This window comes from Suncus etruscus, chromosome 11 (assembly GCF_024139225.1).
Source record: "Suncus etruscus isolate mSunEtr1 chromosome 11, mSunEtr1.pri.cur, whole genome shotgun sequence".
Taxonomy (NCBI): Eukaryota; Metazoa; Chordata; class Mammalia; order Eulipotyphla; family Soricidae; genus Suncus; species Suncus etruscus.
In genome coordinates, this window is record NC_064858.1 from 64,672,993 (window position 1) to 64,688,628 (window position 15,636).

Below are 15,636 nucleotides of genomic sequence, written 5' to 3' on the forward strand. Positions count from 1 at the left end.
TGGCCATTTTTTTTTTCATGGAAATTTTTCTTAAAAGCATTGTTTTGACAGTAATCTTATTATCTGAAACTCCACAACTTTTTCCTTAAGAAACTTAACTTTACATAAAATACTTAATGAATCAATGACAAAAGAACAAAATCTACTACTCTGGTATATAAGTACAACATTTTACAATTAGCTTAAAAATTCTTCTAAGTAAATCATCAAAGAATTCAGTATTATCCATGGGGAGGTGGTGCAGATGTGTGATTGGAGTCACAGAATACAATTAAACTGATGCTGTTAATTTTAAAAATAATTTAATTTTGTTGATATAAAAGAAGTCATTTAAAGACAGGAAAAGCATCCAAATGCACATTTGGGGCAGTCCTGGTTGCTGGCATTTTACCCCCTATCTATAAAAGAATGCTGGCTAGCATTAGATTCCATCAATTCATTTGTGATTTCTAAATTAATTCTGAAGGGAACCACAACTTACTTGAAGATCCCGCTGAGTGTCTGTGTGCCTGATTTTTTTTCTCTCTCTTCACAGACAAAGCACTTCCACCGCTCATGGAAAAGAGGTCTAAATCCGTGTCTTCTCTGCTTACAAGTCTTGCCTGGGAGCAATGGGAGAGAATGTATACAATCATGAAACAAAATATGGCATTTTCAAATACAGCTCACATTACCCCAAATAAACAAACAGACTCTGTCAAACAACCTTCTTTAAAATGATACAACAATCCTTTATTGCTGCCTAGGCAGAACAAATGCACTATGTCAAAGAGCTTTTTTGCAAATAAGAGACGATTTTAAAATTGAGGCTTGCTATTTGAGTCTGCACAACAAAAGAAAACATTTGAGTACAGTAATTTTGATGAAAATGAACCTTTAAGTCAATGGATGAAACTTTAAACAGCTTAACAACATTTACGTACCAAGTTTATCATTTAATTCTTAATTGGATGGTAGAAATGTCATATTGTATTATTTTCTGCAATATTTATATTTTACCACTTATAAGTATTAGTCTTCTCAATAAAATTTCCTGTAATCCCTTTGGTCTTATGTTTATATACTATAAAGCCACAAAAGATTGTTGCCTTCTCTTCACAACTACTATATTAGTATGAAAATATTATGCATTGAATCTAATTTGGGAGTAATTTGTCCATGTTTACATGAGAAATATTTAAGTACAGCAAAATAAAACCACAAAATGATCACTGTGGTTAAAAAGTTGCCCCCATATGATGAGCTATAAAATTCCAGGAAACCAGAAGCAAGAGCTCATTCTCTTTTAAATTCAGATCTTTCCTCGTCTTCATATCCCTCTTCCAACCTTTCTTCCCCCACATGCATTTCTACACTGCTCATGGCTAAGTAAACAAGTTGCCCTTTGATTAACTCAGGGCAGAAGTTAAAAATAATTGGATTACAACTGTTACATAATATTTCTGAATTTTGTTCCCATGGAATAATAGCTCAACTAATAAAAAATCTTTAAAAGGCTCAGTCAAGATAAAGGTAAATTACCAAAGTGATATACCACAGTGTTGGTAAAATCAGTTAAAACAATATATCCCTAACACAATGGGTACCCACACATTGACTGCAGAAGTTGACTATAAATATCAATGCTCAAAAATCAGTTTTATTCATTTTATTTTGATGGTATAATTCCCCTGTTCCTTTTTGGAAAATAGAAACCCTGTCCTGACCTAAAGTGGTAGCACAGTGGTAGGCTATTTTGATTTGCATGCGGCTGACCCAGGACAGACACAGTTTTGATTCCCAGCTTCCATATAGGCCCTTAAGTCCGGAGTAAGTTCTGAGCTCTAAGCACAGAGCTAGGAGTAACCCCTGAGCACCACTGGGTGTGGCCAAAAGCAAAACAAAACAAAACAAAAAAAAACCAAAAAACAGAAACCCTGTCCTTCTCCAGTTATTATCTAAGATGATATTTGTATGTGAAGTAAATATTCACAATCTGTGCTTTACAAAATTCTTCTCTTAACTCATAAACATTCAAACCTTTGTATCTTGCAAAACATAAATAAATTACTGACACTTATCAGTAGAGATTATGAGGGAATCATTTTAGAATTTAAATTTATGATTACCCATAAGTTATGATTGCCAAGTTAAATTTATGGTGGTGCCATTTTGTAGTTTCTATGAAAATTTGGATTTTCAAAAGGGACATACACTAATCCAATATCTAATTGTGAAAATAGTCTTTCAAAATAATCTCCATTCTTCTTACTAGGCAGAAAAAAGAACAATACTTTTTTTCTAGATCATACAAAATGAATATATTTCAAAAGTGAACAGTCATGCTTTCACAATGACTATTCACAAAAATGTATATTCATTTGAAAATTAAATGAAAAGTTTGCAATCTACAACAGGTTTAACTTAATGCCAGATATGAACAATTTTATTTGCAAATAAGTAGCAAATATTTACTAATAGCTATATTTTACATTTCTCCTGTTGTTTTCTGTACAAGTCACATTTGTGGCTCCAAGCCAGTTTTGACATAGATTTTCCTTATTTTCACAATGAAAGAAAGATTTATTTTAGAATATAATTCTAAGCTCTTAGGTTGTAATTCACCACTAACTCAGCCAATGCAATTCGTAATAACGAATTTCTTTTATTTTAGTTTTTTTTATTTATTTAAACATCTTGATTACAAATATGATTGTAATTAGGTTTCAGTCATGTAAAGAACACCCCCCTTCACCAGTGCAACATTCCCACCACCAATGTCCCAAATCTCCCTCCATCCCACCACATCCCCACCTGTACTCTAGACAGGCTTTCCAGTTCCCTCATTCATTCACATGATTATGGTAGTTCTCAATGTAGTTATTTCTATAACTGCACTCACCACTCTTTGTGGTGAGATTCTTGAAGTGAGCTGGAAGTTCCAGCCCTCCTCTCATTGTCTCTGAGGATTGTTGCAAAGATGACTTTTATTTTTCTTAAACCACATAGATAAGTAAGACTATTCTGCATCTCTCTCTCTCCCTCTGATTTATTATACTCAGCATAATAAACTCCATGTACATTATGTATAGAAAAATTTCATGAGTTCATCTCTCCTGACGGCTGCATAATATTCCATTGTGTATATGTACCACAGTTTCTTTAGCCATTCGTCTGGTGAAAGGCATCTTGGTTGTTTCCAAAGCCTGGCTAATTGTGAATAGTGCTGCAATAAACATAGGTGTGAGGAAGGGGTTTTTGTATTGTATTCTTGTGTTCCTAGGTTATATTCCTAGGAGTGGTTATAGCTGGATCATATGGGAGCTCAATTTAAAGTTTTTGGAGGAATCTTCATATTGCTTTCCATAGAGGTTGGACTAGACAGCATTCCCACCAGCAGTGGATAAGAGTTCCTTTTTCTCCACAACCCCGCCAGCACCAATTGTTCTCATTTTTTGTGATGTGTGCCAATCTCTGTGGTGTGAGATGGTATCTCATCATTGTTTTAATTTGCATCTCCTTGATAATCAGTGATGAGGAGCATTTTTTCATGTGTCTTTTGGCCATTTGTATTTCTTTTTTTATCTAAGTGTCTGTTCATTTCTTCTCCCCATTTTTTGATGGGATTAAATGGTTTTTTCTTGTAAAGTTCTGTCAGTGCCCTGTATATTTTGGATATTAGCCTCTTATCTGATGGGTATTGGGAGAATACTTTCTCCCACATGGTGGGTGGCTCTTGTATCCTGGACACTATTTCTTTTGAGGTGCAGAAGCTTCTCAGCTTAATGTATTCCCATCTGTTGATCTCTGCTTTCACTTGTTTGGAAAGTGCAGTTTCCTCCTTGAAATTAGTCTCAATGTCATAGAGTGTTTTACCTACCTGCTGTTCTATATACCTTATGGCATCAGATCTGATATCAAGGTCTTTAATCCATTTAGATTTTACCTTCGTACATGATGTTAACTGGGGGTCTAGATTTGGTTTTTTGCAAGTGGCTAACCAGTTCTGCCAGCAGCACTTGTTGAAGAGGTTTTCCCTGCTTCACTTAGGATTTCTTGCTCCCTTATCAAAAATTAGTTACTGTATGTCTGGGGAACATTTTCTGAGAATTTAAGCCTACTCCACTCATCTGATGTTCTGTCTTTATTCCAGTACCATGCTGTTTTATAACTATTGCTTTGTAGTACAGTTTAAAGTTGGGGAAAGTAATGCCTCCCATACTCCTTTTCCCTAGGACTGCTTTAGCAATTCGAGGGTGTTTATTGTTCCAGATGAACTTCATAAGTGTTTGATCCACTTCTTTAAAGAATGTCATGGGTTTCTTTAGAGGGATCGCATTAAATCTGTACAATTCTTTGGGAAGTATTACCATTTTAATTATGTTAATCCTGCCAATCCATGAGCAGGGTATGTGTTTCCATTTCCGTGTGTCCTCTCTTATTTCTTGGAACAGGGCTTTATAGTTTTCTTTCTATAGGTCCTTCAGGTCTTTGGTCAAGTTAACTCCAAGATATTTAAGTTTGTATGGCACTATTGTGAATGGGATTGCCTTCGGAACATCCATCTCTTCCCTATCATTATTGGTATACATACATTGATTTCCGTGTGTTAATTTTGTAGCATGCCACCTTGCGATATGAGTTTATTGTTTCTAGAAGCTTTTTGGTAGAGTCTTTAGGGTTTTCTAAGTAGAGTATCATGTCATCTGCAAACAGTGAGAGCGTGTGTTCTTCCCTTCCTATTTGGATTCCCTTGATATCTTTTTTCTTGCCTGATCACTATAGCAAGTACTATGTTGAAGAGGAGTGGTAAGAGCGAACAGCCTTCTCTTGTACCAGAATTTAGAGGAAAGGTTTTTATTTTTCTCCATTGAGGATAATATTTGCCATTGGCTTGTGGTAGATGGCTTCAACTAGATTGAGAAAGGTTCCTTCCATTCCCATCTTGCTGAGAGTTTTGCTCAAGAATGGGTGTTGGACCTTATCAAATGCTTTCTTTGCATCTATTGATGTGATCATGTGATTTTTTATTTTTCTTATTTTTGATGTCATGTATGATATTGATAGATTTACAGATTTTAAACCATCCTTACATTCCTGGGATGAAACCTACTTGGTTGTAGTATATGATCTTCTTGATGATGCACTGGATCCTATTTGCCAGGATTTTGTTGAAGATCTTTGCATCGGCATTCATCAGGGATATTGGTCTGTAATTTTCTTTTTTGGCACTATCTCTGTCTGGTTTTGGTATCAAGGTGATGTTAGCTTCATAAAAGCGGTTTGGGAGTGTTCCCATTTTTTCAATTTCATGGAAGAACCTGGATAGGATTGGTAGTAGCTCCTCTTGAAAGGTTTGAAAGAATTCATTAGGGAATACATCTGGACCTGGGCTTTTCTTTTTAGGCAGATGTTTGATTACAGTTTCAATATCCTCATTAGTGATGGGGGTGTTTAGATATGCTATATCTTCCTTACTTAATTGTGGAAAGTTATAAGTGTCCAAGAGTTTATCCATTTCTTCTAGGTTCTCATGTTTTGTAGCATAAAGTTTCTCAAAGTAGTCTCCAATGACCCTTTGGATCTCTGCAATCTGTCGTGATCTCCCCTTTTCATTTCTAATATGGGTTATCAGATTTCTCTCTCTCTCTTTCTTTGTTCTGCCAATAGTCTATTAATCTTGTTTATTTTTTCAAAGAACCAGCTTCTGCTTTCATTGATCTTTCAGATTGCTTTTTGGTTTTCCACTTCATTGAGTTCTGCTTTCAGCTTTGTTATTTCCTTCTGTCTCCCTATTTTTGGTTCCTTTAGTTGGTCATTTTCTAATTTTTTGAGCTGCGTCATTAAGTAATTCAGGTATGCTCCTTCTTCCTTCCTGATATGTGCTTGCAAAGCTATAAATTTTCCTCTCAGGACCGCTTTTGCTGTGTCCCATAGATTCTGGCAGTTTGTGTCTTCATTATCATTTATTTCCAGGAAAGTTTTGATTCCTTCTTTGATTTCATCTTGGACCCACTGGTTGTTCAGTAGCAGGATGTTTAATTTCTAATTGTTAAAGTTTTTCTTCTGTGTGCCTTTGTAATTCACATCTAATTTCAGAGCCTTGTGGTCAGCAAAGTTAGCCTGCAAGATTTCTATCGTCTTGATTTTATGAAGGTACTTCTAATGTGTCAGCATGTGGTCTATCCTGGAGAGTGACCCATGTACATTGGAGAAGAATGTGTATCCAGGATTTTTGGGGTAGAGTGTCCTATATATATCTACTAGTCCTCTTTCTTCCATTACTCTTTTCAGGGTTAGTATGTTTTTGTTGGGTTTCAGGTTGGTTGACCTATCAAGTGTTGACATGGCCGTGTTAAGGTCTCCCACAATTGTTGTGTTATTATTGATGTCTTCTTTCAGATTTGTCAGTACTTGTATTAGATAATTTGCTGGTCTCTCATTGGGTGCATATATGTTTAATAGTTTATGTTTAATGATTTCTTCCTGTTGCACATATCCTTTGATTAGTACATAGTGTCCATCTTTGTCCTTTACAACTATTCTGAGTATAAAGTTGGTGTCATCAGATATTAATATGGCCATCCAGCTTTTTTATGTGTGTTGTTTGATTGGATGATTTTCCTCCAGCCTTTTATTTTGAGTCTGTTTGTTCTGGCTATTCAGGTGTGTTTCCTGTAGGCAGCAGAAGGTTGGATTCATCTTTTTGACCCATTTTGCCACTCTGTGTCTTTTAATTGGTGAACTTAGTCCATTGACATTGAGGGAGATGATTGTCATAGGGTTTAATGTCATCTTTGTAGATAAGTTTGCTGTATTTGTTGGTCTCTCTTATCTTAAAACAGACCTTTCAGTTTTTCCTTTAAGGCTGCTTTTTATCTGTGAAGTTTCTGAGCTGTTGTTTATCCATGAAGCTATGTATCCTTCCTTCAAACCTGAACGTGAATCAAGCAGGGTGCAGTATTCTTGGTGAGGCATTCATTTCATTCAGTCTTGTCACAATATCCCACCACTGTCTTCTAGCCTTGAGAGTTTCTTGTGACATGTCTGCTGTAAGTCTTAGGGATGCTCCTTTGAATGTAATTTCCCTTTTTGATCTTGCTGCTTTCAGTATTCTATCTCTATCTGTTGGATTTGTCATTGTAACAAAGATGTGCCTTGGGGTGTTTTTCTTTAGGTATCTTTTAGCTGGTACTCTTTGGGCATGCAGGATTTGATTGCATGTAGTCTTTAACTCTGATAATGTCTTTAACTTTGATAATGTCTTTGACAGTTGATTCTTCCTGGAGATCACCTACCTGGGTTTCTGGGACTCCAATGATTCTTATGTTGTTTCTGATGAGTTTATCAAAGATTTCTATTTTCATCTGTTCACATTCCTTGAGTACTTTTTCCATTGCCTGATCCTTTGTCTTAAGGTTCTTTTCCAATTTCTTCTGCTGTGTTGAGTTTTTCTGCATCTCATCTTCCATCACGCCGATTCTGTCCTCAGCTTCTTTAAATCCTGCTGGCGAGGCCATCCACTGAGTTTTTCAGTTCAGCTACCGTGTTTTTCAGGTCTGTTATTTCAGTTTGGAGTTTTCTGATTTTTGCCTTTGTGTTTTGTTCAAATCGATCTATGCTGTCTTTGATTTCTACAAACATCTTCCATATTGCTATTCTAAACTCCTTGTCTGAGAGGTTAATTAGATGGTCAAAAATTTTTAGGTAGTCCTAGCTATCATCTTCATTCTCTGTGCATGTTGATTGCCTGAGAGGTTTCCCCATTTTACCGCTTGTAGTGTGATTTTTTCTGCGTGTTGTGGTGGGGTTCATTGGGTAGAAAGAGTGTGTGGCCACGAAGCGGAGCAGATGTGCTCTTCTGGAGCCTCTGGGAGAACTATTTTTCTGGGCCATTTTCATCCCACTCCCAAGAGGTTCAGGAGACAGGACAATAGAAAAACATGTACAGGCAACACTCACAGTTGGGAATACACTGGGCGGATGTAGATTTTCCCAGCCTGACATCACAAACAGGCAACCTTCCTTTCTGCAGAATACTGCAAATAGCCGGTTTTCATGGTCCGACACAGTTCTTTGGCGCTCCGGCCCTTGGGTGAGCCTTTGGGAGTGCTATTTTTCTGGGCCCTTTTCGGCCCACTCCCAAGAGATTTCAGAGACAGGACAGTGGAAAAACACAGTCAGGAAACACTCACAGTTGGAAATCACTGGGCGGGCATAGATATTCCCAGCCTTGTAATAGAGAATTTCTAGGGGTTGGAGAGATAACACAGTGGGTTAGATACTTGCCTTGTTCACTGATGTCCCAGATTCTATCCTTTGCTCTGAGACTGGTGTCCCAGAATCTCTCCTTTGTAGAACTGAAGCCTACCACAGTGATCCTTATCCAGGAATAAGCCCTGAGCATAGCCATATATACCCCCCAATAAACAAAAATAGAGAATTTCTCTAATTGAATAGAGTTCCTTTTTCTGCTGTCTATCATCTTAGAAACAAGATTTTATTGACTAAACACTTCTTGAACTTTTTATTTTTAGAAGACCTACTAAAAACATGCATAAAATAACTTATTTATACTTATGTACATATTTACATAATCTAATGTAATTTTTATTAAATTTTATTAATGTAAATTTTATTATTTATTATTTCATATTTATTTTATTTTGTTTTATTATTTTATTATTGTAAATTTTGTTAATGTAAATTTTATTAATGTAAATTAATTTAATGTGAATTTCATTAAGATGAAATATAATTATAAAATCCCTTATGGTATTTCTCCATATATACATTAAAACATTTACATTATTTTCAAAATTGGCATATTTCCTTTCAACTTGCTTTTTTTTTCCAGGGGGGGTCACACCTGGCTTTGTTCTGTGGTTACTCCTGGTTCTGTGCTCAGAAGTCGCTCCTGACAGGCTGAGGGGCCTATCTGATATGCTGGGAATCCAACCAGGGTCTGTCCTGTGTTGGCTGTGTGAAAGGCAAACACCCTCTGCTGTGCTTTTTTCACTAGATCATTTTTTTTTACTTGTTTACTAAATCTGTGAGATTTAGATTCAGTTCATTATAATTCTTGGACTGATATGCAAATAATTTCAAAATACTGCATATAGTAAGAACATAGCATCATCATTTGTCCAAATTAAGGAAAAGGAGTGATTTAAATGTAGTTTTAGCTTTCATTAAAAACGTAATACATTATTATCATTGTGCTATCTTTTTTTAGTATAGAAATTCAAAATGTCTTATTTTGCTACAATTTACAAATAACAGTGGATTGTAAAATGACACCCAGCTATTAATCCCAAACAAAGGTGTCTCTCCTATTCCTCCTTTAAACCTCTTCCTTTGATATGTAAAAGCCCACTGGATAAGGACTTTTGTCTCACTCTCATTTTCTCTCTCTTAATGAATGGGTATAATAAAAGTCAGTTTAGGCTTGGCCCTCAGAGATACCACCAGGTGCACAAGGGCTCCATGACTCTTTCTTCACTGGCTTCGCTTATTATTTCTTTGCCACTACTCTGCTCCTTTAGACCCATCCACATAAGGGGTTAGAAACACAGTGTGTGGGGTCATCTCACAACTCATACATTTTTATTTTACAGTGGGTGAATGTTTAAGTTCAGTCAAATTAATTGTTTTTAATTTGGAATTTATTTATTGTATACAGAAACTGCAAATTTTAGTTGAAAATTCCCATTATACCTTCCACCCAGCTTGCATCAGTACAATAAATAGTACCAGGAAAGTGACATTGGGAAATCAATACTATTATACTGAACTGCATTTCCTCATTAAGAATTTACTAGAGGTGTATTTATCTACAATATTTTGTCACTTTCTGGTTACTCAGGGGACAGAAATGTGATATGCTAAAAGCAACTTCCTTGCATGCCCTTCTATTAATAATTCCTTCCCAATAAAAAGTAATCCCTAATATCCTTCCATCTAATGATTTATTTTAAGATGTTAACTACAGTTTGTAACCTTTGAACTACAAATTTACATCCATCTATCTTCATATACATCATGAATTTCTTATTTAAAATTTTACAGTATGTGAATTATATATATATATATATATTATATATACCATTATTGCTTATTAATTGAATAAGGAATTAGGAAATTTTGGCTATTAGAAATAACTCCTGCAAATATACATATGCTGAATTTTGATTAAAATGTAGGTTCATTTCTTTTGAAAATATCTCAGGAACAGAATTATTGAGTCCTATGTTATGTGTTAAACTACATAAAAAATTGACAAAGTTTCAGTGACTGTCATTCTTAGGAGCAATATTTGAGAGCCTGAACTATCCCATATATTTATTATACTGTATTTCATTAGTATTTTATTTTAACCATGACTTATTGGTATATCTAGCTAGTGATTAATGCAGTTAAACCTATTTTCATGTAATTATCTTTATTTTCTTTAATGAATTTAATGATATTTTCTTTAATGGATTTTAAGTTTCTGCTTATTTTTAATCATAATTTTTATTTCTAATGTTTTTTTCCTTATACATGAACCAATTAGAAATAATTACAAAGAACTTGTCTAAAACATTGAGTGCCAATATATTTGTGGAAATATTATTCTGGATGTGTCTCTGAGATTTTTCTAAGAGTTGAAAATTTACCAGAAAACTGAGTGGACCTGAGAGTATTGCACAAAGCCGATGGGCATGATGTAATAAAATTTTTATCTGAATAGTAGAAAACTCAGAGAAAGGAGCACTTTATTTCTTTTTGATTGTTTGAAGCATCCTTTTTTTTATTATGAAATTTATGTAACACTAGCCACAGCCTTCAGACTAAGACTTGACTTAAGAGCAGGTTACCCTACCACACCAGCCAACAATAAGACAAAATCAGAAGAATTGACACACTTCGATCAGTGCAAAAGCCAAGATCGCTATCTACAGAGGATTGACTTACAACCAAGACTGGTCAGTACGTATACTGGGACTGATAAAAAAAAAAAAAAAAAAAAAAAAAAAAAGCCCTAGACTAGGCTTTAGACTACGATCAGTACAACAAACAAGATCTCTAATTCCAGAGGTCTGACTGAGACAATCACAACTGAATGGGTTACTGGAAACATAACAAAAGACTTTATCCCAGGTTCCATCCTAGGATCAGCGCAGCGACCAAGACCACCAATTACAGAAGATAGATTAAAAATACACTGAAGGGGCTGTGCCTTTGAGGACTCTGAGGACCTCAAGGGAAACCTTTGCTCTGCCTGTCTGTTTTTTATGAATACCTGAAGCTCTCCTCAGAGGCCTAGGGAGCGCACCCCCCAAAAACTGCATTCTGAAGCTGCCCAGCAATTGAATAACTAAAGACTGGCTGGGGGCTGCCAGGCAAAAGCTGAGCCCTCTGGCCTGTGAAGGCTTCACCCTGCTGTGACTTTGAGGACTCTGAGGACCTCAAGGAAAACATTTGCTCTGCCTGCTTGTCTTTCATGAATACCTGAAGATTTCCTCAGAGGCCTAGGGAGCGCACCCCCCAAAAAACTGTCACCTAGAGGCCACAGAAGAGTGCAGCTGCTCCGCTTCGCTTCACGGCGGCGCACTTTTTCTAACAATAAACCCCACCACAACACGCAGAAAAACTCACACTACAAGCGTGACAATGGAGAAACCTTGCAGGCAAACACCATGCACAGAGAATGAAGACGATAGCTCGGATAACTAAAAAAATTTCAACTAGCAGATTAACTTCATGGATAAGAAATTTAGAATAGAAATATAAAAGATGTTTGTAGAACTCAAAGAAAGCACAGATGATCTGAAGAGAAAACAAAGACAGAAATCAGAAAACTCCAAACTGAAATATCAGATCTGAAAAACACGGTAGCTGAACTGAAAAACTCAGTGGATGGCCTCTCCAGCAGGGTATCAGAGGACAGAATAGGCGTGCTGGAAGATGAGATGCAGAAAAACTCAACACAGCAGAAGAAATTGGAAAAGAACCGTAAGGCAAATGATCAGGCAATTGAAAAAGTACTCAAGGAATGTGAACAGATGAAAATAGAAATCTTTGATAAACTCAACAGAAACAACATAAGAATCATTGGAGTTCCAGAGGCCCAGGTAGAAGATACCCAGGAAGAATAAACTGCCAAAGACATCATCAAAGAGATACTCCCAGAGTTAAAGACTACATGCAATCAAAACCTACATGCCCAAAGAATACCAGCTAAAAGAGCCCCAAAGAAAAACACCCCAAGACACATCCTTGTTACAATGACAAATCCCACAGATAGAGATAGAATACTGAAAGCAGCAAGATCAAAAAGGGAAATTATATTCAAAGGAGCATCCCTAAGGCTTACAGCAGACATGTCACAAGAAACTCTCAAGGCCAGAAGACAATGGTGGGATATTGTGACAAGACTGAATGAAATAAATGCCTCACTGAGAATACTGTACCCAGCCCGACTCACGTTCAGGTTTGAAGGAAGAATACATAGCCCCATGGATAAACAACAGCTGAAAAACTTCACAGATGAAAAACCAGCCTTAAAGGAAAAACTGACAGGTCTACTCTAAGACAAGAGAGACCAACAAACACAGCAAACTTATCTACAAAGATGACATTAACTCCTATAACAATCATCTCCCTCAATATCAATGGACTAAGTTCACTAATTAAAAGACACAGAGTGGCAAAATGGGTCAAAAAGATGAATCCAACCTTCTGCTGCCTACAAGAAACACATATGAATAGCCAGAACAAACATAGACTCAAAATCAAAGCTGGAGGAAAATCATCCAAGCAAACAACACCATTAAAGAAGCTGGGTGCCATATTAATATCTGATTAAACCAACTTTATACTCAGAAAAGTGGTAAGGGACAAAGATGGACACTATTACTTATCAAGGAATATGTGCAACAGGAAGAAATCAGACTATTAAACATATATGCACCCAATGAGAGACCAGGAAATTATCTAATACAAGTACTGACAAATCTGAAAGAAGACATCAATAATAACACAATATTTGTGGGAGACCTCAACACGGCCCTGTAAACACTTGATAGGTCAACCAACCTGAAGCCCAACAAAAATATACTAGCCCAGAAAAGAGTAATGAAAGAAAGAGAACTAGTATATATATATATGTATACATATATATATGACATTCCACACATAAAAACCTGAATACACATTCTCCTTCAATGTACATGTGTCATTTTCCAGCATAGACTGCATGCTGACACATTAGAAGTACCTTCATAAAATTAAGAGGATAGAAATCTTGCAGGCTACGTTTGCTGACCACAAGCTCTAAAATTAGATGTGAACTACAAAGGCACACAGAAGAAAAACTTTAACAATTGGAAATTAGACACCCTGCTACTGAACAACCAGTGGGTCCAAGATGAAATCAAAGAGGAATTCAAAACTTTCCTGGAGACAAATGATAATGAAGACACAAACTGCCAGATTCTATGGGACACAGCAAAAGCACTCCTGAGAAGAAAAATTATAGCTTTGCAAGGACACATCAGGAAGGAAGAAGGGGCATACCTGAATAATTTAATGACGCAGCTCATAAAATTAGAAAATGACCAACAAAAGGAACCAAAAATAGGGTGACAGAAGGAAATAACAAAGCTGAAGTCAGAAATCAATGAAGTGGAAAACCAAAAAAATATTCCAAAAGATCAAAGAAAGCAGAAGTTTATTCTTTGAAAAAATAAACAAGATTGATAGACCATTGGCAAAATTCACAAAGAGAGAGAGAAAAACCTGATAACCCATATTATAAATGAAAAGGGGAGATCTCGACAGATATCACAGAGATCCAAGGGTAATCAGAGACTACTTTGAGAAACTTTATGCTACTAAACATGAGAACCTAGAAGAAATGGAAAAATTCTTGGACACTTATAACCTTCCACAGTTACATAGGGAGAATATAGCTATCTAAACACCCCATCACTATTGACGACATTGAAACTGTAATTAAACATCTGCCCAAAAAGAAAAGCCCAGGCCCAGATGGATTTACTAATGAATTCTTTCAAATCTTTCAAGAGAGCTACGACCAATTCTAGCCAGACTCTTCCATGAAATTGAAAAAATGGGAACACTCCCAAACAGCTTTTGTGAAGCCAACATCACCTTGATACCAAAACCAGACAGAGATAGTGCCAAAAAAGAAAAGTACGGACCAATATTTAGTTGTGGGATTTGGGGACCACACTTGACAATGTTCAGGGCAACTCTAGGCACAGAGTTCAGGACTCAATGTCAGCATTGCTCAAGGGACAGATGGTGTCTGAGAGAGCATCAGCGCTTCTGACCCACAAATGTAGTTCTCCAACCTATTGAGCATCTCTCTGTTCTCACAATTCTTTCGTTGTTCATACTTCTTGTTGTGCGCATTTATTTTCATGCTTAAATAGCTACAACAAACAAATATACCATAATTCTCCCTCAAATCTAAATTAACTTTCAGTTTGTTTTTTTCTAATTTTTCTGCATAAAAGACACAAGGTCAGTCATAATAGTATTTATTCTGTACTTCTGATGTGATAATAGTATAATGAGAAATAAAAATAGGCCCATTTGGGGACAGAGGATCACACAAATGCACGAACAAGCATTTTTCATGGGAGAAGCGGAGAGATGGTTCAGAACATGTACAATATGGAGTTGGAAGCTCAGGGGTCCCCAGGGCTAACTCCTAGCTCTACCTAGACTCAGTAAACTCTCTTGGTGGTGCTTGAAACCATATAGATATATGTATGTGAATATGTATACATTTAATGTTTTATAAGCATTGTACCCCAAAGCATATATTCTAGCATGTTCCTTATTAACTTCCTTAATAATGAACACATAACGTGCCTCTAACCCTGAGACAGTAATATGACTATCATTCTGCTTTATTATATGTGCTAATGAAACAATGCAATAATTGTTTCATTTCTTTTTTTCTCCCAAGAAACAAGAGTAGTAGTAAATGCAAATATCTTTTTTAATAAACAATAATAATTTTTTTCCAGACTTAATTTACTTGCTTCTATTTTCCCCAGTGTTTCCATGTTATTACAGAATTTTGAATCAGTTTTCTAGTTTTGAAAATAGTCATGTGAGTTTCTATTTTTCTCTTCCTCTGTATAACTTAAAGTTTCTGGGGCCAGAAAATTAGCACACTGGGTAGGAGTTTGTCTTGCACGTGGTCAAGCCTAGTTTGATCCCCAATATCCCATCTGGTCCCCAGAGACTGCCAGGAGTAATGTCTGAGTACAGAGCTAGGAGTGTCCTCCGATAACAAAAACCTAAAAATTCTTCATAATAATATGTGTTTATGAAAATGAACAGTTATTTTATTATTCTATCATTACAAGTAGGTTACAAGTATTATTTAATTTATAGTTTTTTATATTTTGATATTAATCTCATGTTATCTTACATATAATTATTTATATGAATTTTTTGTTTCTATCTAAATTATGCCAATTATTAAAGAAAATCATTCACAGAAAAGAATATTTATTTAAAATATCAAGTTAATCAGTTTTGTTACACAATGCAAGTTATGTTATTCTATTTGTATATTTTTAAATAATTATGCATTCAATGACAAATTTTCAGGATATTATTTTTTTGGTTTTA

At 35.8% G+C, this 15,636-nt stretch overlaps 1 protein-coding gene across 1 annotated transcript in view; it reads right to left on the reverse strand.

Annotated features, from left to right (window-relative positions):
• Nucleotides 1-449: 449 nt before the first annotated feature.
• Nucleotides 450-15,636, reverse strand: part of LRRIQ1 (leucine rich repeats and IQ motif containing 1) — a 187,082-nt gene continuing 171,895 nt past the window's right edge. Inside the window, exon 24 of the mRNA XM_049782952.1 lies at nt 450-602. Within this exon, the coding sequence (XP_049638909.1) occupies nt 450-602 (153 nt within the window). The remainder of the gene's footprint in view (nt 603-15,636) is intronic.